At 37.2% G+C, this 27,144-nt stretch overlaps 2 protein-coding genes across 2 annotated transcripts in view; both read left to right on the top strand.

Moving 5' to 3' along the window:
• LOC144434216 (integrin alpha-9-like) overlaps positions 1-8,899 on the top strand; it is a 37,262-nt gene extending 28,363 nt beyond the window's left edge. Inside the window, exons 17-25 of the mRNA XM_078122670.1 lie at positions 871-972; positions 2,084-2,247; positions 2,941-3,040; positions 3,416-3,523; positions 4,413-4,529; positions 5,312-5,422; positions 5,960-6,070; positions 7,177-7,299; positions 8,188-8,899. Coding sequence (XP_077978796.1) covers positions 871-972; positions 2,084-2,247; positions 2,941-3,040; positions 3,416-3,523; positions 4,413-4,529; positions 5,312-5,422; positions 5,960-6,070; positions 7,177-7,299; positions 8,188-8,355 — 1,104 coding nt within the window. The 3' untranslated portion in view covers positions 8,356-8,899. The remainder of the gene's footprint in view (positions 1-870; positions 973-2,083; positions 2,248-2,940; positions 3,041-3,415; positions 3,524-4,412; positions 4,530-5,311; positions 5,423-5,959; positions 6,071-7,176; positions 7,300-8,187) is intronic.
• Positions 8,900-11,961: 3,062 nt separating this feature from the next.
• Positions 11,962-27,144, top strand: LOC144433817 (uncharacterized). The gene is made up of 8 exons (XM_078122186.1): positions 11,962-12,001; positions 15,002-15,019; positions 15,890-15,922; positions 16,364-16,538; positions 17,322-17,487; positions 18,964-19,149; positions 20,232-23,807; positions 24,770-27,144. Exons 1-8 carry the CDS (start codon positions 11,977-11,979, stop codon positions 25,166-25,168), a joined length of 4,578 nt encoding a protein of 1,525 aa, XP_077978312.1. The 5' UTR covers positions 11,962-11,976; the 3' UTR covers positions 25,169-27,144.

Genomic DNA, 27,144 nt, shown 5'->3' with positions numbered 1-27,144 from the left:
CTGATTAGCTCGGAGTCTGCGCATGCTATTTGAGGGTCCCAGTCACACAGTTTCAGAAACATAATATGCGTTTTCTTATGTGATTGTGTGTATTAGCTGTTTTGTGGTTGGGTGTGTATTTTTGTATTCTGCTACGAATAAAATAAGTAAAATTCTCTGCTACCTTTTGGAACGAATTTTAACGAAATGGCCTCTCTAGTCTATTTTACTTCTTTCACCACTTGTCTAATTGCCTAGAGGGCATATTCTAAAACCTGGGCTGGGCTGCCGAGCTGAGTTAAGCCGTTGGGCTGATCGAGCTGGGCTCTTAAGCTGGGCCCTTATTAGGCTGGACTCTTGGACTGCACCCTTGGGCTGGGCTGTTGACTTGGGCATGTTATTGACTGTCTTATAATTCCATGTTCCAAAAGCCAAGCTCAACAGCGCAGCCCAAGAGCCCAGCCCAGAAATCCAGACCAAGGGCCAATCCCAAGAGCGCAACCCAAGAGCCCAGCCTAGGAGCCCAGACTAAAGGCCCAGCCCAACAGCCCAGCCAAATGGACAGGGACTAGACAGGCTTAAAGTACAACGGTCCCTGAAATTTTTTTTTGATGATACAGTTGGAGTGCAATGATGATGTGACAGTAAAGTGAGAACGTTGCAAACATGCTGTAGAAACCCTAAGCTTATGATAGCCTACAATTACAACTTATTAAATTTGAATAACACCATATATAGGCAGAATGAGCTCATTAAATACTCGAGTATAGAAAAGTGATGAAAAATGTGAAACGTTTAGATTACCCTTTTTTCCTCTTATTTTTGTTCATTCACTTTCGTTTATTCACTTTTGTTATTCATTTTTGCTTATTCATGTTTATTTTTGTCCAGGGTTCTATTGTACATTGTGAACCAGACGACACCCTATCGGATGATACGGATACAAGCGGTATAACGTGTGATGTAGGAAATCCAATGACAGCTAATTCAGAGGTGAAACATGTCATCATTAAATTTTTAGCCACAGACAAGGAATATTTAATTATTTCTTCCTTGTCTGTGTTTTGGCATACTCTTACAGACCTTACAGACGTTATACATGCCACGATAATCGTACATCTGGAAATGGCATTTTATGTATTGATGACGATGGCAATTTAAACTGAGAACAAATATTGCCTGACGTCCTAAAGAAAAACAAGCACAACGGTACTTTAGGCTTAATAAAAAAATTGTCTGGTTCCGGTTACCCGACCCCACCTAGTTTTTTTACGCCGACCTACGTATTCGAGAAAAAAATAATAAAATTGCGAAGTCTCGCAAGAAATATTGGATGCGGAAACTGACATCAACTTAAAAAAGACGATATAAAACTATTCTTCCAATCTGTAATGGCTGTACATCTGATGAGAAGTAACCAATAACACGGAGACCATGTGGAAAACAACGGAAAACATAACTACCTGAACTAGACACTCACATATGAAAAAAAAATGTATAAAGAAAAATGAAATAAAAAATCTACCTACCTCACCTCTTCTAAAATTGAGTGTAATCGGAACCACACGTATTTTTTGTTAGCCTTATGCCTTATGCCCACATTTGACATGGTTTGTGTACTGTACTACCAAACTTGAGAGAATATAGCGTTTTAATGAGGTAGCACGATCTGGTTGTTGTTGTTTTTACATCTGACACAACCGTATTTTGTTACAAATTACATAAAAAACAAAATACAGGAGCTGGTGGCGCGTATGCATATACAATGATACATTCTATCTCACTTTGAACACAAATCAACACCACTGTGAATGTATGAACAAAGAAGAATTGAACACAAAACTGTTCATTTCTGTTTATGGTGAGATAAAAAAAATGCAACATTTCTTGTGCATGCACGCTATCAGTGTCTGTATTTTGTCTAATTCGTAACAAAAAACCGTAGTGAGATATAAATAAAAACCGTTCTGCATAATTCAAACTCTACACACTCCCTAGTTTGGCAGTTACATTTTTTTTTAAATTGATATACTCCTGATTTTCAGCTTTAGCTTTCTTTACATAAATAACGTAATGGTAATAATTCTGTCATTCCCTGTTCCAGAAATCGTTCAATGTCATCCTAGATTCCTCCAGGATATCTGCTGATAAGGACGTTCTCGATGTCTCATTGGTTGCCGTCACATCCAGTAATGATACATCGTTTGCCGATAACTTCATAGACATACGACTACCAATTCGGATTGCGGCTGACGTCGCCGTTACAGGGTAGGATTTAACATACGTGTACTGACTTTGAACTTACGTATCAGACTTATGATATGTGTTAACTTTCTGTCCTCATACATACATACATACATACATACATACATACATACATACATACATACATACATACATACATACATACACACATACACACACGCACACATACACACACATACATACATACATACATACATACATACATACACATACATACATACATACATACATACATACATACATACATACATACAGACATACATACATACACACACACATACATATATACATACATACATACATACATACATACATACATACATACATACATACATACATACATACATACACACACACACATACATACATACATGCATACATATATACATACATACATACATACATACATACATGCATACATACATACATACATACCATAATTTACATCATGCAAACACAGTTGAGTAGTCAATTCACCCATTGTTATCACTTTAACACGTGATGTGATCGTATGTTCGATAACAATAATTTGTTTTATTCAAATGACCACACTTACATATGCTGAAATATTTCTAGTCACCTAGGTAAGTACTACCTGATCGATTTTCGTTAGTAGAATAACAAACACAAGTTGTAAGACAAAAAACCCTGAAATATATGGTCAAACTACAGTAAGCGTATTTTTGTTCTCTACAGATTTTCGTTTCCGGAACAAATTCATCTGAGCACCGAACATTTAGCCAGCAGTAAGTCGCAATGTGACATTAATGGACCATACCTCACTCATACATTCGATGTAAGTTTAATATTTGTAATGCTAATTTAAAAGGCATACGGTGTTCTTCAATTTGAAAATATATAAATGCTGAAATTTGTCTTTTAGGCTCAAAATATACAAATTCTACAATACATTACATTTTGTACACCACTTTCCATTACAGTTTTACGTAACAGTGTAAAAGATTTCAAGGCACGATATCCCAATATCAGAACAACGGCATGACAGGAAATTGAAGATCATCATTCTGTGGTCTTGATGATTTAGGAGAAAACAATGTGACGAGATACTTTCATTTGGTAGCATACATAAAATACTTTGTTGTTCAGTGTAAATCAGACTTTGTTGTGGATTACTTATACTAACTATCCATTTCATTTTGGTTCACGTCAGATACGTAATCTGGGGCCTGGAAATATACCGTATAACAGTCATGTCAAGATAGACTGGCCGTGGAAGATGCCGAATGGAGACTATTTGTTACATATACGATTTATTTCAGTAAGTGATATAGGAGATATGGTAGGATAACTGATATTTATTGACGAAGATTTTGACGACGGGGTGATTGTTTGTTTAACTGTGAGGGAATGTATTCAATCATTTCTATAACATACTGACTAATACTCCCACTGTGTAAATCTTACGTCACGTGGTGCAATTACAGATCACCATAAACAGACAAATATTCTGTATCAAGCAAACCTAAACATTAACAAGTTATGTGAAACTGAACAGAACTGTTGTGTGTATTCACAGTATTTTGGCCAGCAGGTGTTAAACAATGTCGGTTTAGTCGTGTCCTCAGCGATTTATTACTTTTTATGATAACATGTCCATCCGACATCTAGTCTGGATGACCAGACTGGTTTCTAACTCAAAAAACCAGTCTGGTAAAATTCCCTCAATTCATTCCTGTGCTCGCTCCTACAGCGTTGATATAAACATGATTATGTTGTTGTGTCCCCACCTGATTTAGTTTAAAAGGATTGGCTGTGGAGTCCTGGTTGGACATTGGACATCGTCAAAAACAGCTGTACCAAATGAATATTTAATGAACGATGATGACAGTCCGTTACTGCTAGTGACATACACTTTTAGAGATGCTCTCACTATGAGGTTGAACCATAATTAACACGTTTCGTCAGGGCCTTGACTATACTGAGAGTTGTAGCATGGAAGTATACGTCCATGGTCGTAGCGATACTGTATAGGAACTAGACTATCTGACACCCAGTGTACACCATCGTGTGTAGCATCGTACTTACAGACATCACTCATTTACGTGACATGGCAGTTATATCCATTCAACCATTTGATATATATACCTTATATACTATTCATATATACTGTATATTAAAACTAAATTAATCTCGTCTGTTCCCATTAGGTACGTGGTACTGGTAGCTGTGCATCGGAACATATTTTTGATCAACAGGCAGAAGACAGTATGTGTAACAAAACATCTAAAAGTAGTGTTTACATTCCGCTTGAAGACAGGGGCATGGTAAATATAGCACAAATGTACCTCCATTTCACACGTGCAGTACACATATGTCGTAGTCTCACTATATCCATACATGCAATGTTTTGTCCTCGACGATTTAGCAGTCGTGGTTGTATTTAATATGAGGTTGTATATAGTCGTATATGATATGAAGATATGGATTCATGTTTCTTTTTACCCCCTTCTCTCTGTCTCTGTCTGTCTGTCTGTCTGTCTGTCTGTCTGTCTGTCTGTCTGTCTGTCTGTCTGTCTGTCTGTCTGTGTCTGTCTGTCTGTCTGTCTGTCTGTCTGTCTGTCTGTCTGTCTCACTCTCTCTCTCTCTCTCTCTCTCTCCCTCCCTCCTTCCAATACGCACTTGTAACTTTATTTCCAATAATAAATGGTCTGCCACTTCAGTTTGTATAATGTGCTGGTATAAGCCTTGTCTCATTTCAAATGTATTAATTTAAGATTTTTTGTCGCAATTGTAAGTGGTTACGTCTCGAAGAAAGTAAAATATCGGGGTTCATTAAAACGATTACAGGCAATGAAATGCCACTGACTTTTTTTTTTACAAATACCATGTAATTTGACATCAACATCTCGTCGTAAAATACAAACTCTACACTAGTTATTCCTAATTGTCAGTTATATGCTGTCTAGCGTTTGTTCCCCAAACGAACCTACCTCCCTGACTGTGTTACAGCGGTTACCGTATTACTAGTTCATTTACAATGTATTGAGAAATGGCACTTAGGGGCATGAAATTTTCAGTAAGTTTGATCTTCCTTGTCTTATCTCAGGACTGTAATTCTGTACAATGTACAAGACTCGATTGTTTCATCGGACCATTAGATGTGGGCAGCAGTACACGAATTGAAGTGTCTGCTCAAATCCAGCAGTCATCTCTCCTGGTAGGTCACGTGATATCCCAATATATGTACGTCATACCAAATGTATGTTTGTATAAATGGATATCAGTTTAATGACTTTTCTAATTTATAAACAGCGATTCAAATCTCTGGAAAGGCTGCTCATGAATGTGTACGTTTTTATCTCTGATTTGTAACTAATTTCTGTTTTTGTTTTGTGTTAGTGACAGTAGCTGGTTCGTTTTGCCATGATGTTGTTTTAATTTGACTCCGGTTTCTTTTTTGAAGAATGTGTCAATAAATGAATTTGAATGTGGATATGATTATGAATACGAATGAAAATATGATTATGACTACGAATGCAAATATGAATACGAATGTAAATATGAATATGAAATAAATCTAGTTGAGACAAAATGTGTTCAGGGGTATGTCGGTTATAATTTGTGGCCCATCACATTATATCGTACTGACGAATTAGCTGTGTGTGTTCGTTGTCCTGGTGTTGATATAATTAATGTAAAAGCAAATAGGTTGGATTTAAATAGTTTCATGTCGTAATTCTTTTTTTTTTTATAGACATTGATTGGAGACCAGCCAATAGAAATTATGTCATACGGTGAAGTGCTAGTGGAGGATTCACAGGGTGATATGGTACAGCCTGACAAACATCAACCAGACAGTGTGCATGTATGTAATAAATCCGTATTCATATTCATATTCATATTCATATTCATATTCATATTCATATTCATATTCGATGTCAGATTCATGACGACAATATAACAACTAAATTGAAAGACTTCCTTGGACAAATCGTTGTTGAAAAGTAATGCGTTTGTACAGTGATGTTGATAATATTGAATTCGATATAAATTTGTTACATACGATTTTTTTGGTCAAATTAAGATTGATTGATTTGTCGTTTTTTTTAGTTCACACAGGAGTCAAGTTATATACAAGAATTGCATTAACCATAACAGATACAGTCAGTTACATTTCAAGTGTACAGTAAAAGTTGATGTACGTAGTTAATCACAACTACAAGAGGAGTTTTTGTCCAGAAAATGAATTTAAATGCACTTCTGAATCACCTAAAACATGAACGCTTAACGCACAAAGCGCCTCGGATACTTTGTTCAAGAAAACTCTAGCATATGCTCAGCTAAAATCAATTTAAAAAAAAACCTGGAGCCATCGAACAAAGTTTTGAAATAGGGGTCAAAACCCTGGTCAAACTGATATCAAAATTTAGTCATTTTAGAATCCATTATGACCACCAAATACTGTGTTAACTCCGTGGGGAAAATTAAAGATTTAAAAAAAGGGTGAAAAGTTCCTTTAAAACAAGATGACGAACCTCCGTTTTGTATTATTTCAAAAGATCCAGGAACAAACATTCATATAGCAAAGTTTGGAGAGACTCGAACTTCGAACTTTGATTTTCAGGGAAATTTGTTCCAAGTGGCCCATTCTACGCATCCTCCTGATTGTATGCAAGTTGCCACCTTATATAGAAGACGATATATATATATATATATATATATATATATATATATATATATATATATATATATATATATATATATATATATATATATATATATACATATATATATATATATGTGTGTGTGTGTGTGTGTGTGTGTGTGTCTTCTGTATAAAGTGGCAACTTGATGTATATATATATATATATATATATATATATATATATATATATATATATATATATATATATATATATATATATATATATATATATATTACGACGTGTTTTTGTTTTTCGGACATTACAGGTTGTAACCGTTGTATATGATATTATAACGGAAGGTGACGGACAGATAGCACCATGGGTGATTGCTGTCAGTGTTGTGTGTGGTTTGTTGGCTCTTGCCACAGCTATTGTATTACTATGGAAGGTAAGATGACAATCAGTGTAAAGTCAACTCTCCATTGTAGAAAATTACTTTTCAACGGAAATTTCAGAACAAAAATCATTATATTCATTCAGTCTTGCTATCTTTGTCAGAGTGTAGAACGTGCAGTTTCCTTTTGGTGTCTGCCAGAATTCAGTGAATACAAACACCAAATAGACCGTACAATTTGTATTCATTGTCTATCTTTACGATTTTCAATGTTAAAGGCTTGAAAATTAAGAGTACAGAAAAACAAATACCACGAATCAGAAACCCATGAATATATAAAGAATCCAAACGATACCTTGAATATATACTAATCTAGTGCAATAAATGGGCACAAAATCTGTAACAGTTGTAAACGTCCGACCAGTTATTTACAGCTAAAATGATGATGTTGGTTTGGTGTTTCACTCATATGACATGACATTTTTTACACATACAGACAACTTTTGATGCAAAAGAAACAATTACATAGGTGCCATGCACAGTGGGGATGTAGAAGTAGTAATGTTGAAATGTAGATCATCAGTTAGAAAATAAACAATTGCAGCCATTTAAATCATCCAGTCCATATATAATGTTTTCATTAGAAACCTGTTTTTACTGCTCTGTTCGTCTCGGTTGCCCAGACTTTCACCACTGGGAGCTCTTCTACGAGACCGCCCAGACGCTTGGGGAGGTCGCGTAGGCAGAGCTCCCAGCGGCGAGAGTCTGGGTTACCGAGACCACTGCACTGTGAAAGAATAGCAATGCTTATTATCACTGCTCAATGTGATTGGGCAAAGAACCTTACTGTATTAATTGTGTCTCTGTTATTGTTTACAATTATATACGGTTTTACACCCATTGCTATCCAACAACATATCTTTTACGCATGCTCTTTAACAGATTGGGTTTTTCCGAAGAAAAACAAAAGAAGAATTGCAGAAACTGCTTGAGATCCATGAAGAGGATACGAGTACTTGGACGATTCAATGTGATAACAGTTTGGTCATTGACAATAATAGCGTGGATGTTATGGTACCACCAAGCTATGAACAAATTGTCTCCAGCTGACCACCATAATTCTTCCAAACGTTAATATCATCATGATATAAAACATTATTATCACTGAGAGCCGGCCAGCTGCTTCGATACTGACTACTGGTTACAAGGGCAACTGTTGACAGTACACTATTTTGCTGTCATATCACACAGAGACTTAAAAAACATTACATTACATTACATTACATTACATTGCAGTTTTTGTCTCTGTACGTACTATACAGATAAGCTATTAAAAAAACACAGACTATTTGTAAATACATGTATACGCATGAACCAATAGACAGTCGTTGTTGTATATTATACTTGTTTCTTTTATACACGTTCAAAGTTTAATATAAGTTTGTTGATTATAACAACATTGGGGTATCATTTGTGCTGTGGCTAATAATGCCATTGCTGAGTGGAGTGGGTTATCGGACAGCGAAAGCGACCCTCGCCGCTAAGTTAATTTCCCTGAGGAATGACAAAATTTGACGTTCACGACAGATTTGTATACAAGGTATCAATTCCTATTTTAATTTGGATTTACTACTATTTACAATAACAGGTTGCTACAGCTACATACAAAATAAACAATAAATCATGAAATGGTTTGTTTGTTTGTTGTCTGTTTCATTGTATAGCTAAAAAGTCTTCCCGTCTCCAAATAGTAAATCTGCAATAGAACAGAGCTTTTTCATCTTTTTGGCTGGTAATTCCATCCATAGACTAATTTTAATGAAAATTAAGTAATCAATATGATGACGTTGACAGGGGAGATAATCTAAGTGTTTGTCTATCTGTGAAATAACTCAGCCCAGAGACTAATTATTATCGTTGGTTTTTCTAATCTAGTAATCCTACATCAACAGGCACTGTGAGTTTTCATCATCTAAATTGGTTCTCAGTGAATTTGAAATTACCATGAGCTTTATTAAATCCAATTGGAGCGTTAAAATAGACCGATGACGTTATCGCATCCATCATGTGTTGTATTGTATTCTGACTAGAAGGTGGCGTGGGGTTGTTAGGGAGCCATCATTATATACGGCGGGGGGGGGGGGGGTTAAGAGGAATCACACCAATAAAGCAAATCTACAAGGGGGTGTTACTTTAAATGAGAAGTAAAACTGGTGACAGCAATGGAAGATGTGGGACGGTCTTAATTGATCTTTCTGTAATATACTGTGTGAACACACACACACACACACACACACACACACACACACACACATACATACACACACCCACACACACTAGTATATGTATATCTATCTATCTATCTATCTAATAAATTTATATAGCGCCAAATATCCAAAGAAAACAATGTTCAGTGGCGCTTAGAGTTAGAAAGGAGATGAAAAAGCTCTCTGAAATATGTGGGTTTTCAAGCGTCTTTTGAAAATGTTAACATTGGGAGAGGTTTTAATGTCCAGGGGTAGAGAGTTCCAAAGTTCAGGAGCTGCTGAAGAGAAGGAGCGGCGACCATAGGAAACCAGATTCCATTTGGGTGTATGCAGAAGGCATTTATCCGATGAACGAAGAGTGCGTAATGAAGAACGAGGTGTAATTAAGTTCTTGAGATATTGTGGAGATATTCCATTTAGGGCTTTATAAGTGAAGAGCAGAAGTTTGAAAACAATACGATGAGATACTGGAAGCCAATGAAGTTGTTTTAGAATAGGGGGTATGTGTTCGAATTTCCTGGTGCGCGTAATAATCCTAGCTGCCGTATTTTGGGCACGTTGTAAGCGCTGTAAGTGAACGTCAGGCAGACCATATAGTAAGGAATTACAATAGTCCAGCTTCGATGATATGACAGCATGGACGAGGGTGGCACAAGAATCCTGAGAGAGGTATTTCCTGATGTGTCCAATTTTACGAAGGAGGAAGTGAATGGTGCGGCAGGTGGTAATTATGTGTTGTTGAAATGTATAATTGTCATCAAATATGACACCAATGTTTCTCGCAGATGAAGTAGTTTCAATAACACTTGAACATATGTTGATGGAAGTGAGAGGCAACGGCGAATGATCAAATTTGGAACGAATTAAAATGACTTCTGTCTTAGAATCATTTAACTTCAGTTTATTTTGCGTCATCCATTTCTTAATATCGTTGACACATTCTTCAATAGAAGATATGGCGGAGGTGGTGTTGGATTTCTTAAAAGACAAGTACAGTTCATTATCGTCGGCGAATTGGTGAAACTGAAGTTTATGACGGCGAATGATCTGACCGAGTGGTGAAATGTAAATAGTAAACAATAGAGGTCCTAGGACAGAGCCCTGAGGTACTCCGAACCGTAGCAATTGAGCAAGTGACATTTTCCCATTTACTGTAACTGACTGAAATCTGTCTGTGAGGTATGAGCAAAGCCATTTAAGAGGAGTTCCTTTGATACCAAGATCTGACAAACGCTTTAGAAGTATTTATATATATATATATATATATATATATATATATATATATATATATATATATATATATATATATATATATATATATATATATATATATATATATATATATATATATATATAACGCAATATACAGCAAGATACACAGGAGCCGTTATATAACACATATGGGGGCTTACTCGGCAAATATATTTTCCACATGTCTGTATTGGGGAAACGAATAATATGAAATTATATGTAGTTTGATTTGTATTCGCATCATAATAAAATCTAGCCCTGTACACTATGAGATCATACTACAAAAATATCAACACCAAATCAATGGAAACAACAGGTAAAGAAATCTGCTTCAATTGTGTGAATTGTACACCCCTACAAAACACGTATAAAGAAACGGATTTCTTTATATCGATCTCCAGACGGAGACCAATATCTTCAATACACAAAGTGGTGTGTTTACAATTGTCCTTTAGAATTCTTGTTATTTATGAGTACCAAGCCCAGGTTACTCTGCTTTAAATAACGAAAACACCGATGTCAAAGAAGAAGGAGGGAGAGTTCTCCATTCCAACGTCAATTTTGTGTAAAAAACAAAGCAAAGATCGAGCTATCAGCCAGATGCACAAAACACATTGGTTCTACCTTTAAACCCTGTCCACAACTTGGAACAGCTACTCCTGTTAAAATCGTTAAATCAAAATCGGTGTAGCCCAACTCGTGTGAAAGCTAGTCATCCTTACCCTCTGCTTTCAGTTGGCTTATTATGCCATAACTCCAATGTATTCAATTGTATTCAATGTTTCGACGATGAAACAACACGGTGGGGTGACTAGCTAGGTAGAACTCTGTTGTACTGTTGAAATAGTTTCATTTGAAATTACATTTTATGCGGTAGGCAGTCTATACATTTTGCAGTATGTGACAAAGCTGAAGTGTTAGCAGAACGTTTTTGTTTTACAGCCTTTCACATCTATGACAGAAACATAGCTGTCATTAGTATGTATCTGGTACATCTTTCAGTTCTTCAGTTGAGATCGAAAAGGTTCATCTCATTTTAACAAAAAAAAAGTTATACTCTCAATGACCCGTGACGTCACAATGAGTGTCTTTGGTAACTGATAATTATGAGGCACGGACATGGAACTGTCTGTGTTTGAGGTCATGCCGTGATATATAACACGCACAGAGGTCGAAAAGCCTTCAGTCAGGTGACGGTTCACAGACTCGAAAGATGGGTACTGCAACGTCGACACAAGGTAAGAACACTGACATGATTGCTGATAAAATCACACAAATATTACGAGTAGGAACAGGAAATCATCATTGCAATACTACGAAAGGGTGAATATAAGCCCCCCCCCCCCAAAAAAAAAAAAAGAAAAAAAAAAAGAAAAGAATTGTTTCTGGTCAGGACAGGTTGCCACGGTCTAAAATGGTCCGACGACGCGATTTTTTTTATTGATTCTCAACAAACCTGTCGCACTCAATCTACTATTTATGACAGTTGCTGTTTTATTTAGCACTTTAGAGCAAGTGTGTATGTAGGGCAGATGTCATTTGCATGTCCATGATTGGCTTTGCAGTTGTCTTCACTGAAGTAGGGAGGGTTATTTTTGTGTTTCTCCCCCGGATCTTTAGACTGCTTGGGCTGGACAAACACGAACAAAAGACCAACGCGAGGGTATTTAAGTGATTCGCGCGCTGACCAGAAATTTTTTTTTTTTTTTTGCCTAATTTAAAATTAGAGATAGTCATCAATGAAATTGTATACCTGGCTTTGCTTTCAGTATACAGCCAGTCGTGCATTCTATATGTACCCAATCTTCAATATGGGCGTTGGCCCGATGCTCAGGCTTTGGTAGTTTGGAATTTTAGAACAAGAATACGTTTATTTATACAGGGAGTAACTGCGATTCGCATTGACAAGATATGAGTTGTAATTTATTCTACCATGTACCAGAAAAGAAATCTATATATGTACACAATCTTTGAAAACAAACATGAAAAACATTTCTGACGAGGGCCATGGAAATAGTTCCATAGAAACTAATCAAAGTCCATGCACCCGGCATACATGCAAATTAAGACAAATTTCCGGGGTACAAGTTACACAATAGCAACAAAAATAAATACATGAAACATCTCTGAATCTAGCAACAACAGAAATAGTAAAATACGAATAGATAAAAAGCATAAGCTCTTACATACAGAAATAAAATTGCAGAGGCTAAGAGAAAGGGACAAAATATAAAGGTTCTATGTTTATTGTGTGTCGTTTTTATAGTCATGGGTACAGAGTTCCAGGTTTTAATAGATATGTACTTGAAGTTGTATTGACTAACTGAGGTTAACCTTAGGGATCGGAAAGTTATCACTGATGTTAGCTGTGGTCGGATAGCTAAGGCACATGTGGTCTGTAATGCAGTGGTGAAGAGTGTGTGTATAGCGATCGTGTTTTAGGTCGAAGTAGAACATGCGGGTTTGTAGTTTACAAAGTTTGTAGATGTCAAGAATGTTGAGCTGGGGGAGAGAGGGCTAGAGTGGGCATGGTAGTCAAAGAACATTGAACAATTTTCTTTTGGAGACGGAAAAGTTGGTCGAGAGCAGTTGGATATGTGTTTCCCCATATTTTAATACAGTAACTAAGGCGAGGAGATTTAGACTAAAATCCTATAATCAACACCCTAGACACACACGTTTATCAGACCAGTGTGTTTGTTTAGGGTAGAGATATCACTGAAGGTCATTAACCCTAAGTAACCACTTTCACTTTCGTGTACTTGACTTGCGTCTTTGAATGTACAATAACAGGTCACCTGCGAAACAATATTACATCACTTATCAATGTCTTCAGACCCCAAGACAAAGCCACGTCAACACGTGCGTGGTTTACTAAGTCTGTGTCGACGAAATGCTGAGAAGAAATAAACTATATAGCGTCCATGTATATCTTAGAGCTTGCAGAAAAGAAAGCAGACAAAGACGATATAGCGATAAGCACATGTACAGACATGCATACGGTTTCAATTCAGTAAAACGAGCGCGAAGCTTTCATGCGACTACGTGTTTGACATTTAACAATAATAGACGAAGTCTATAATAATTGTACACCTATAGAATTCACAGTATTCGTGGTATTTTGTGGGGGTGTATACATAATATGAGGGTGTGTTTGGGAATTGTAGGCCTGTCACATCTACTGATGCATGAAGCATAGAAACACTGAAGACAATATATGCTGTATTTTTTTTATAGTGGTGAAGAGAGGTAAGGATAAGGGAATGGTCAGACTGTAAGATACGTCGTGACGTTTCGCCCTCACCGGCCTCCTCTAGGTGTTGGCCGATGTTTGAGGGCGCCCCGTCACGGCGTACCTTACAGACTAGGGAAAGGTGTACTAAGGGATTTAGAACATGGTTGATATTATTATTTTTTTTATCATAGTCTTTAATTTGGACAACGACGTCCATATAAATATATGTTACAGAAAAGCTACATGACTGATGTTCTTAAATATAAGAATCTTAACATATAAATTAAACAAAAAGTAACTTGTCCCATAATTCCACCATATGGGATCTGAAATACTGTAAATCACATGTACATCTAATTATGCTGTTACAACTTACTGAAAGTCGTCTTCTCAAACTAAACACTTGCTTTCTCATCAGGGCATCAAACGTATACATCCTATTCGATACGAACATAGAGCTTGCACTACTTCGTTTATCATAACCTAACAATAGGCGTGCAGCATTGTTATATGCAACTTTCAATTTTCTCATTAACCTTTCCGTATGATTGAGCCATAGTGGCCCTCCATACAACTGGTAGCAGTATGCTTTAAACAAAATACACTTCACATTAAAGGTATTTTTTGAGAATTTTGCATATTAGCAGATATATATATAAACAAAATCTGATCTGCCGTCCAATGTCATCATCGTCTCGGAAGTTATTAGTCAACAAGAAACCCAGATGCGAAGGAAATTTGTAAAACGTACTTATAAAATATATACCATAAATCTCTAATTGTTCACACAAAAACCCATACAAAATTTACATCAAATCTTCAAGATTTAGGGGAAAAAGAACTTGTTCCGAGATTGATTATTTTATCTCTTGACAACTTTAAGGGGTGCGTGTGCAAATCAAAGAAATTATTACCATAGTGCTATTTCCGCTAATTAAAACATATAGATCTGTCAATCATTCCTATCCTAGTTTTTAATAACGTATTCCTTCTATCTCTTTAGGTGAACAACCGTTTCCTGGTAAGTAAACAATTTATTTATGATTTCATTTGACATGAAATTAGAATATTATATCTGCTGCTTTTAAATTAAGGAAGTTAATTTCAAACGTTGAATATATTCATGTACTTCCAGAGATGAGCAAGCAATTAATGAAAATTCAAAAAGTTGGTTAAATGTGATGTTATTATAAAAACAATCATTATCTGTATGTTAATTCCATTGTTTATGTTAATTTCAGAAAATTTTGGAATTTGTTATTCCACAATCATTTTCAACTAAAGTATCTATTTATATTTATATCCTGAACAAATGTAATATATACAAAAACTGCTATACAGGCTGGCCATGTTAGCATCATTCAGTATCTAATTTTTACCCAATATTGTAAAACTCGCTGAAAAAAACCTTTATATGGTGTCGTGCCGGGGAAGATGTTTTGTAGTTTCCTCAAAAAGAGTAATGTTTTTGTTTGTTTGTTTGGTTGTTTGTTTGTTTGTTTGTTTGTTTCTTGTTTGTTTGTCTGTCTGTCTGTTTTTTGTTTGTTTGTTTGTTTGTTTGTTTGTTTACATCGGCAATGAAGTTTTATATCTTCACATTCAAATTGCAACTGGAATTATTCAGAACACAATCAGTTTTAGCATTCATTTCTATATGACGTCATATATATTCTAGGATAACTAGCAATGCTGCAACCCACCCTATAGGAAAAATACAACGTCCAATGAACAGACAAAATCTTCTTGAAATATATATGGGTGTAAAAAACCACAATATTATATCTGCACAAGGGTATGACATGATATTTTTCGTAAATTAACATTTTCGTCGTTTAGTATAGATACAGTGTAACTGAGTTCGGTACTGATAATTTCTTTGTTTGTCTCACAGCCAAACCAACACGGAGGACAGCTATAAACGATGGTGAGTCCATGTTTATACATATCACGAGTATATCACGTCTGTCTGTCTGTTTGTCTGTCTGTCTGTCTGTCTGTCTGTCTGTCTGTCTGTCTGTCTATGTCTGTCCGCTGTCTGCCTGTCTGTCTCTATATCTCTGTCTGTCTGGCTCTCTCTGTCTCCATCTCTGTCTGTGTTTGTCTGTCTGTCTGTCTGTCTGTCTGTCTGTCTGTCTGTCTGTCTGTCTGTCTGTCTGTCTATCCGTTTGTCTGTCTGTCTGTCTGTCTGTGTGTGTGTGTGTGTATGTATGTATGTATGTATGTATGTATGTATGTATGTATGTATGTATGTATGTATGTCTGTTTGTCTGTCTGTCTGTCTGTCTGTCTGTCTGTCTGAAACCGAAAACCGAAATATTCGCAAAACCGGAAAAGGTTATGATAACTGGATATTGCTTTTCTACAGTGGCTGACGACCAAATCAGTGGTAGCTATCGAAGTGAAGTTATCGGTGGTAAGAGACTGGAGCTTCGAATCGATATCGATAAAACCAGGACACATTCTAAGGTTCTCAATATCATCAGTGGTGAATTTATCCAAGGCAATGACGTGGTGGGATACTTTCGAACATCAAAGATTGGGTAAGTATCAGTGGAGGTAATTTTGTTTTCAGTATGTGATAGTTATTGGGAATCTAGTATAGAGTTGGGACATTAAACATTGTTGCAGCAGTAGTAGTAGTGTAGTAGTAGTAGTAGTAGTAGTAGTAGTAGTAGTAGTAGTAGTAGTAGTAGTAGTAGTAGTAGTAGTAATATTTCACAACCAAGGTAATTTTTCATACCAGAGAACGTTGACGTTTCGACTACCATCGGCAGCCATCTTCAGAACTGTTTGCCTCGTAGTGGTATCGGCGAAAGTAGACCAGTCCATACGGTACTTTATTTGCATAAAGAAGAGGGGGTCCACCATGAACAGGGGTGAGGGGGCTTACAACCTGAGTACCGTATGGACTGGTCTACTTTCGCCGATATCTCAAAACAGACAAAACAAATAGACAATAATTGAATTTTCAATTTGGTCACAAAACTACGGAAATACTCTCTCCCAAACATTGTAAAGCAAAATATGACCCTCCCCCAAGAACAGGTTTGTAAAATGTGACCCACCCCCAGATTCCTCCGGCCCTCCCCCGTTGAGAAGCAGAAACATATATCACGTCAACAGAACATAACTTCAGAGTGGAAAATTACTCGCCGTTAAGTATGCAGTCCTCGCTCCAACACAAACGCAACTCTGAAAGTATTTCATTTTCAAACAAGACAACTCAATTTTGTCATTTTACGCTCATTTTATGTAATTATACGTGACTATATCAACATTGTCAAAATAACACACCCCACACCCACTTTAATCTGCCTTTACAGGAGAAAAGAGAATGTGATAACGGGAACGGGTGTGGCTCATCTGAATGGAGGAAAGAAAGTGCCAACACAGTTGTCGGTGAAGTTACAGAAAGAGGGCGATGTTTGGAAAGCCGACGTTCGCCTACCACAAATAGATGCCAGTTATGAATGCAGCAAGTATAGTCACGTGAGTATTAAACATGAATGATGAAGCATTTTATTTAGGAAGTTGAATGAAAGCCATTGTATTCTACATAACTTCTATTTACACTACATGAAAAAAATTGGTACATTTGTATAGCGATCGAGGAGAGAAGGTTCTCAAAATAGAGAAGTTACATGTTATTTTAATTGTCACAGGAAGTCCAGGAAAAAATGTCTTCAAAGGTTGGGCCATCAATTTATCAAGAGTAATTCATCACATATGGGGACCAAGTTAAAGTACATAAAGACATTGTCACCAAAGCGAGGCTCCTGAATAGTCGAATGTATCCTGTACCTCTGTATATACTACTATGGAAAGCAGCCTATCAGCAAAATAATATAGACACCCATTCAAAACTATTGTCTTTACATGTGGTAGTCTAGATTACACAAGTAGGTAATATCAGTGCTTTGGTTTTATAAAACCGTATTAAACCGTTGTTATAGTTTATTTTATTTTTTTTATTCAATCATTTAATGCATTTTTTATTATGTGAAGCACATTGAGATTTTTATGCAATTATGTAATGCGCTATATAAGAAATACACATTATTATTATTATTATTATTATTATTTAAATATATAAATCACTCTGTAATCAAAATAGAGTAAACACTAGAATGATGTTACATGGGCAGCCACTTGAGGAAAATGTGCTATCAGAGAAGCCAGCCTAATCTAATGTACACGTAGGACTAATTACATCAATGTTTATTGTATAGAGTCAATACGTATGTTGCAACAATATTCTTAGTTGAGTCTATCTTAGTTTGTCTATAGCTTGATTTCCATAGTAGTATATCAACAATAGTTTTAGTGTGTCTATCTTAATTAGTTTGCCTATAGCTTGATTACCATAGTATCAACACTGCTAGTTTTAGTTTGGTGTCTATCTTAGTTTGACTATAGCGTGATTTCCATAGTAGTATATCAACAATAGTTCCAGTTTGTGTCGATCTTAGTTTGACTATGTCGTGATTTCCATAATAGTATATCAACAATAGTTCCAGTTTGTGTCGATCTTAGTTTGACTATAGCGTGATTTCCATAGCAGTATATCAACAATAGTTCCAGTTTGTGTCGATCTTAGTTTGCCTATAGCGTGATTTCCATAGTAGTATATCAACAATAGTTTTAGTTTGTGTCAATCTTAGTTTGACTATAGCGTGATTTCCATAGTAGTATATCAACAATAGTTCCAGTTTGTGTCGATCTTAGTTTGCCTATAGTTTGATATCCATAGTAGTACCAGGTTTAACTAATACACGTGAATGAATACCTAAATAAAACCAAGAAATAGTGAATCACAAACATGAAAGAAATCCGAGAAATGAAAGAATGACTAGCATAATGATTGCACTTTTCCTAAAGTAACTTACTTTTTTTCTTTTGTTTTTCTTTTGTTTTTTTTCTTCTTTTTGGGGGGTTGGTTTTTTTTTATTCTCGTTCTTTATCAAGTATTTTCGTCACGTGGTGGTTGATATAGACTACAGTGGTACTGATGATCTAGTGTTACCAACATACAACACATCTAGTCATCAGGCTGAGAGAGTCGTGCATTTAGACCAACGGGAGCTATCAGTGTTCACACCACTAGAAGATGCCGGTATTGAAGTTACACTGAATGAAGATATGTCCACAAAAGTAAGAATACGCTACAGTATCTCTCATTAAGAGTATATTGCATTAACACTAGCAATTTGGAGTACTGCTTTCAAAAATGTAATTCGTGAAATGATGAATAAAAAGCAGGAGAGTACAGATCTTGCGTGGGGTTGATCAGACACACTGTATTCAAATTCTCCTATTTAATCCCACTATGGACAACTAGAATCATTCTATAACTATGTAGAATTTTTGTCACCACCACCATTTGGTGGACGATGATTTGTGCTGTAAAGTTGGCATTTTCATGATCCTAAGTCATCGAGATTGGTGAAAAATTGTCATTTCGAATTATCTAGATATCATATTTATACAGCCATTGTCATTGTTGATTAGAAGTTTGAACGTGGTTTTTATCAGTAATGGACAACTACAACTGACTTTGAAGGTGTCGACAGTGTTCCAATAACATATGTATCAACACTTAACCACAGCACACAAGCCATAAGACACGAATATCATGTGTTCAATGTGCGTATTTGCGTAAGTAGGCCTGTTCTGTGCTGTAGCTATGTGTGTCTGTCAGAGGATTTATATATGTCAGTGATGAATAGAAGACTTCTCGGCACCTCCATTTTACTGGTAGGGTGTGCGGCCAATGCTGCCAACGAAAGACCCCATTTTGACCAAAAACCAATACCCATTTTAGACCATTCAAGTTTTTATGAGACCCCATTTTAGACCAAAATACATAATCACTGATATCAACATGTCAACCACAGAATTAGCTGGGGGAAATTCCGAACTAGTCGAGAATCTATTATGTGGTTCTTTCCAGGACCCCATTTTAGACCAAACAAAATCGAACATTGTGTAAAGTGGATCTCATTTTAGACTCCTAATCTCTTAAAAAATACAGTACCCATTTTAGACCAAAGGATGAAAAATCCAAAATGGCGGCATATATATACGCATACCCAATAGGAGGGAATACACCCCCCTCCCCCACCTTGTTCATCACTGACATAATAATGTTACAGTAATTTCTAATCAACAATGATAATGGTTGTATTACACTAACTTTGGACAGACGATAATGACGTTACACCTAAACCCTACAGGTTGAAGACCCTGATCCAACAACAGCATGGACTCTATCAGAGCTTTATGAAGTTATGCAGTCACACCATAATACAGATCCTGCCACTTGGAATCTATGGATACTGTTGGCACCGAAGTACAGGGACCCTCGTACTGTAGGTCTCATGTTTGATCGCAAGAATCGCAAAGGCTTTGCCATATTCACAGACCACAAATGGTTCAAGGGTATGAATGAGGATGCAGGTAGTGACAAGATGAAGGCCAACGCGTTGAGGAAATTCATCTATACATTTGTGCACGAGATGGGTCATAGTTTGAACTTACAGCACTCCTGGGATAAGGGAAACCCTGACTCATTGTCATTTATGAACTACGACTACCGATATGACTTAAGAAATGGGGTGGGTTCCTTCTTCAAAGAATTCACCTTTTCCTTTGATGATGACGAAATACGATTCCTCCGCCATGGTAGGTCAGTATTTGTACAGCCTGGAGCTTCTCCCTTTCTGACAGATGTACCACCTAGCAGTTTACCAGCTGATCCAGATGATGATGATAACAACAATAAGAGGTTAAAGTTCACTGCAAAACCATCGAAAACATCATACAAACAGATGGAACTGGTTCGGCTTCAGTTGAAGCTAAGAAATTGCTATAAGTACCCCATCTACGTCGGGAGTAAATTGGATCCATCTGAAGAATGTGTGAAGATATTCATCATGGACCCAGATGGTGAGACAACTCGAGTCGATTCGTTTGCCAGTGGTGTTGTGTCTGACTACGTCCGAACATTGCATCCATCTGGTTCTCCAGAGGGTACTGACAGGATTAGTGAAGAAGTTTCTCTGGTATATGGCAAGGATGGATTCTATTTCCAGAAACCTGGCCAGTACAAAATCAAAGCTGTCTATACATTTGAAAACTATTACCTGACAACGGAAATGGTTAAGCTAAATATCCAATCCTATGATGGTAACATTCGCCACGTCGACCAATTTTTCACAGAGGAAGTAGGGGAGTACATTGCTCTTGAAGGATCAAATGCACCAAGGTATCAGAACATCAGGCAATTCTTCAAGCGTCTGGTTACTACCGAAGACAGGATGGAATGGGTTGAAGACATAGTGGCACTCTGTGGGAAAAATTTGGCCAACTCTACAAGAAAGGGATTTTCAAAGACCAGAAACAAAGTACAAGTGGAGAAGGAAGACCGAGGTTTAGTATTAGATGATGTACTTCAATCTACGAAATCAACTATCGACAAATTACATGTTGATGGAAACCGAGAAGATAATATCAGGTATCGACATATGACATATTTAAGAGCTGAAATTCTTCTCGAGAAACAGCAGTTCCAAGAAGCAGAACAACTAGTAAACCAAATGATTGAAGACCTGAGATCCAGAGGAGTGAAAGAATATATTACCAGAGAGATCAAGTGGGAGTGGTTATTGAGAAAGGGAGATGTGAATAGTCTACCACCAGGCATAGATTCTCAAAGAAGAGAAATTTGGCGCACTGTACCACCAAAAGTTACAGAGCTGCAAGAACTAGTGAAACACGTTGTAAACTGGCAAGATGACGAAAGTGCCATTGATGACGACGAAGATGATGATGATGAAGAAAGTGGTATTGGTCGCTCGACAGTTTTCTCCACTTTTAATGATGAGCATCTTGTTTTGTCCAGTAACGTTATCCAGCAAATATTCGCCAAAGCTGATGACTGTGGGGATATAGTGGAAACTTTGGAATTCGTTGATTCTCTGCAGAAAACTCGACGGTATAATAATACACTCATCCAGTATGCTCTGAAGATATTCCTGACTCATCACGCAATAGCACGCAGTAACAGACTTAAGGTGCCGGAATTCATTGACGAACCATCAATGATGGATACATCAGCTCATGCTATGGTGCCACCAATTGGACCACCACAAGAAATCTGGATGGACTATTGGCGAAATGATGCACACTTTGTTGATCACCATCGTCACTGGCACTTGGTGTACCGAGCACATGGACTTCCTGGTACAGACGAACTTCATTTAGATCGCCAGGGTGAACTCTTTGGTTATATGCATGCACAGCTGCTAGCAAGGTACAATGCAGAACGAGAATCATGGGGACTTGGCCCTGTTGAACCATGGCACTTCACAGATGTCGACCAACTGGGCTGTGATGTGGGTGAGGAATTTCACAGCAGTCAACAAAACAGAGGTTTTCGGCCTCGTCCTCCATGGACAAAATTTCCCAGGTCCAGGGTTGTCCAATTTCAGAAATGGACAGATAATATTCGTCTGTCTTTCCGGGAGGGTATTCTACAACCTAACAGTGGAACTGGGTTACCTCCCTTGAATTTGGACAGCAACAACGATATGCAGACTCCCAGCTACAGTGCAGCTAACTGGGTAGGACACATCGTTGAAGCAACATCATCAACATTCTATGATACCTATGGAAGCATCCACAACAGTGGACATGTCGTGTTTGGTAGCACAGGTCAGCGTCGTGGGATGAGTAGCTACATGTCAACCACTGATCATGCTGTCAGAGATCACATTTTCTTTCGCTGGCATACATTTATCGATAATCTAATTGATGAATTCCACCAGACACGAATTACAGAGCTGGCAGTCGACGCACCACCAGTTGTCATAACCGGAAATGATGTAATGATATCTACATCTGATTCAGCTCCGAAAGGCTTTACTGATTGGTCAGAAAATGGATGGAGAAACAACTATACTCATGCTGGTACCATTCAAACTATACTAGATGTAGCACAGTACCAGTTCGAGTGGGGTAAACTCAGTCATGAGCCATTCTATTTTCACATCCGTGTCAAACGTCAAAGATGGACAGGGAGTGAGCTGCGTCTGACGGTGCGCATTTTCATCTGTCCAGCAAGACATGAAAACGATCGTCGACGCTGGATCGAAATGGATAAATTCCGTTATGTCATGGCAGCTACTGAGACACACAGTACAATCACGCGAAAGGACAAGCATTCTTCCGTGATCAAACGAGATCCTACCGACCCAGATTACTCAGATGATCTAGAGATCCCTCTCGCGAGAACTGTTAGTGGATTCTGCGAGTGTGGCTGGCCATACAACCTTTTGCTGCCAAAAGGCACCAAAGATGGCGAACCATATCGTCTTGCTGTTCTGATATCCGACAATAACGTAGACGCCCTGAAAATACGCTCACAGTGTGGCAGTCTTAGTTACTGTGGGTCACGAGATAACCGTTATCCTGATCGACGACAGATGGGTTACCCATTCGCCACACCAATGGCAGTAAATGGCAAAGAAGTATCCATTACTGAGGCACTCGAACAACTTCCAAATTTTGCAGCATCCTCGTTCGTGATAGAGAACAGAGATGTGAGATTTGGAGAAATACTCGAGGTTTCAGGTACAGAGCAGGCACTGTATTTGACGTCTTGGAGTGCTCACAGCCAGGCTGAACAACGACGCCATGAAGACTACAAGACAAGTAAATGGAATGGTCGATTACGTGTACTGATCGATGGCAGATTTATAGATGAAACCAACGCATTTGCTGACACTGGATACACCAAAATCAGACTACAGGTAAGGAAAACACTGCATAATCTATAGACAAGTGTCTATTTTGTATTTTCGTTTACTTTCCAACGATCAATAGATCCGTCAGCCTATTAGCCTAGATCCAATCGTGTGGAGGTTTGGGACTCTCGGCTTTCCACTACTACCCATTACAGCGAAATGCTAGATGGTACGGGAAAGGCGTGAGCCAACATTCCCTACCAGATAGGATTCTAGGCTAATAGGTTGATGGTTCTATTAGGCAAAAAAAAATGTTTCTGGTCAGGACATTCTGTCTAAAATGGTGCGAGGATGCGTTTTTTTTTATTCTCAACCTGTCACTCAATCTACTATTTATGGCAGTTACTGTTCTTTTTATTTAGTACTTTTAAATTATTAATTAGAGCAAGTGTGTATGTGGGGCAGATGTCATTTGCTTGTTCATGATTGGCTCTGCAATTGGCTTCACTGAAGTAGGGAGGGTTATTTTTGTGTTTCCCAGATCTACAGACTGCGTGATGCGCGAGCTGATATTTTTTATAAGAAAAAATCCTTTTGGCCTTAATTGCTGGAAACAAAATGGAAAATCAAAAAGACAACTGATCAACTTATTCACCAAACCTTCCACACATCTATAATTTCGCTCCACGGACTCGCCTCAAAACAAAATGATTATGCCTCCGAATTTTTCTGATTTAATCTGCTTGCCTGTTGAATTTCTTCATTTCGCTATTTCGCAGATTATAACTGGCCAGATCTGTCTGTGATCTCTCAGTTCATTTTCAAAAGAAATTAAGTTTTACTTAGTATACAAAATGGTCAAATTGACTTGAAACTAAGTTTGACAAACAACCAAATCAGCGGTAATAGCGTTCTAGCATTACAATTATTGATTTTCTCATCAATGATCAATTACTGTTATATTCAGATGGGAGGAAAAAAAAGATTAAATGGTTTCAATGTGTATTAATGAATCCTTTTTTATTCAGGGTCGTGGTCTTGGTAACGGTAAATATAGCATTAATGACGTCACACTAGCAGAACGACAGGGAAGGACTTTGAACACCATCGGCAAGATATATCAAATCACGTTCAATAATGGCGAGACTTCAACCATCGTTCCTGAAACTGGTCTCGAATCTGATGCCATCGAAATGGTTTTTGCACCCGAAACCGACTACTTCGTCACATTCACCTTGGAAGCACCAGGTGTTTATTTGGTTACTAATGGTGACGTGACGTACACGTGGAGGATGGCCGAACCAGACGAACGAGGTAGAGAAAAAATGAATTGGGATTTGGACGACATCCAAAGTCAGATCACACAGACACGATCTAATATTTATGTCATCGACAAAATACTCGTCAACGTCGACAACGAGATCTAGAAGTACCACGACGTCAAAATTGTCGAGATATCTCGAATGGATATAGAATTTGAATTGACAATGAATGTGACATAATAATATCGTTGAACTCTCATTAATCATTTTAACAAGGTTTTAAATCAAATTTGACAACTAATTTGATAGCTTAAGCGTTCTGACCAAAAGTGTACAATGTTTCGCTACCGCGTACCGATATTGCACAAATTGATTCTCTTTGATTCTCGATACATTGTATTACGATGTGGCTTATGTAGATACCTTTATATCATTAATGCTATGATGAGTGAAAGTTTCACGAAATCTTCCAACCAACTACAACATTGTCACTTCAACATGAACTTGCTGCAGCAGGTACATTTTTTTTTCATCAAGTAGCTAAAGATATATTATTCAAGTACTTAAAAGACATTGTACCTGTCGATTTTACCAGTAGGAAGTGTGGTGACGGGTTTATATCTTGAACGAAATGTTTTTTTTTGTATCCAGTGTCATTTTAATTTGACTTGCCTCGATATCTATAGATGGTATTGTTCATTGACCGTTCAAAAGCTGGATCATACAGTTTCAGTCCCAGCGATCGTCACGTATTGTTTCATGTCTCGTGAATGGTGACGTTTTATGTGCAAATTTAACAAGTTATGGTCGATGGAGGCACGTATCTTATTTTTACACCGTAAAATGTAAAATTCATTACTTTAATTCATTACGTGTACAAATACACACACAAGTTTGCATATTATTCAATATACTTTACGGTGTACAATATTCAGAATCAAGTCATTATATATAACGAAGCAGTTTCAAAAAAAATAGTCAATTCAAGTTGAAACTATTGCAGTATCCAAACACATTTTTATATTCGATACATCTACTTTACTTTTGATTAAATTGAATACCGAATTTTATACACACTGAAACATAATTTTCAAGCCCTTCGATCAGTGCAAGCCGAAGTACTAACCATGGAAATAAGAACTGTACACATTTCTAAGAAACTACAGATGTACACCGCACTGTACAACTGGCCTACCACCAGCCACAGAAATATTCCAACGACCGCTAAACATCAAACTACCAACATACAATGGCATGGCAACACCAAAATCAGCAATAAAGGAAAAGGATGCAATTGCGAAAGCAAAGTTGTTGACACAGTTCTAGTTAAAAATATGATCGGAGGAAAACTAGAAACACCGTTTGAAGCCAACCCGTACAAAGTGGTGAAAAGGAAAGTTTCAATGATATTAAGAGTAGAAAGGAAAACGCGCAAGATGACCCGAAATGCCTCACAGGCTCATTTTTCAAACGAATACAGGTTAACAACGCGAATGATTACGCCATGAGCACCCCAAGTCACGCCCAACGACGTGAAACACCCCAGAGGAAACAATATCCAACCAGAAATCGCCGACGGCCTCAATATTTCGGCAAACATAAGACATACTCAAGTCACTGTGACGGGAGAAGAATAATCTCCGGACTTGAAGTAAAGAGGAAGGGTAGTCCACCCCTAACCTCGTAGATAGAAATTTATATACATTTCAAACTGCATGTTATAGAATAGAGATACAATCTATATGTACGAATTGCATATTACCATGATTTGAAAACAGAATTTATCATTTACTCAAGAAACGAACACTATTTTAGTAGTAAGTAATTTTAAAAGAACTTTTACCGCCATAATTAGAAAGGACGCATCATTACGAACTCTGACATCTCGAGAATCATTCAGAGAAAATTAAATTTAGGAGGGATGTAGTATCCATAAAATAACAATTTGCACGTCAATCCAGTGGTTTGTTTTAGAGTGGCTGTTCATTAACACAATTATTGATATTTGTACACAGAGGCTAAATGCTATGGAAATATCTCGTTTCAAGTTGTAGTAAAATGTAAACGGACTGTAAAATAGTAGTGAGTTTACGTCATAATCCAATTTTTTGAACATGGTGAAAATATTGAATGTACATGAT

Source organism: Glandiceps talaboti, chromosome 4, assembly GCF_964340395.1.
Source record: "Glandiceps talaboti chromosome 4, keGlaTala1.1, whole genome shotgun sequence".
In the NCBI taxonomy this organism is placed as follows: Eukaryota; Metazoa; Hemichordata; class Enteropneusta; family Spengelidae; genus Glandiceps; species Glandiceps talaboti.
The sequence above is the reverse complement of the archived record's forward strand: the minus strand, read 5'-3'. Positions and strand labels throughout refer to the sequence as shown.

Excerpts from the sequence above, each read along its gene's own strand:
- LOC144433817 (XM_078122186.1), top strand. The coding sequence starts at position 11,977 with ATGGGTACTGCAACGTCGACACAAG. Across the intron at positions 16,539-17,321 it reads TTTCGAACATCAAAGATTGG|GAGAAAAGAGAATGTGATAA; the intron begins GTAAGTATCAGT and ends CTGCCTTTACAG. Across the intron at positions 17,488-18,963 it reads AATGCAGCAAGTATAGTCAC|TATTTTCGTCACGTGGTGGT; the intron begins GTGAGTATTAAA and ends TTCTTTATCAAG.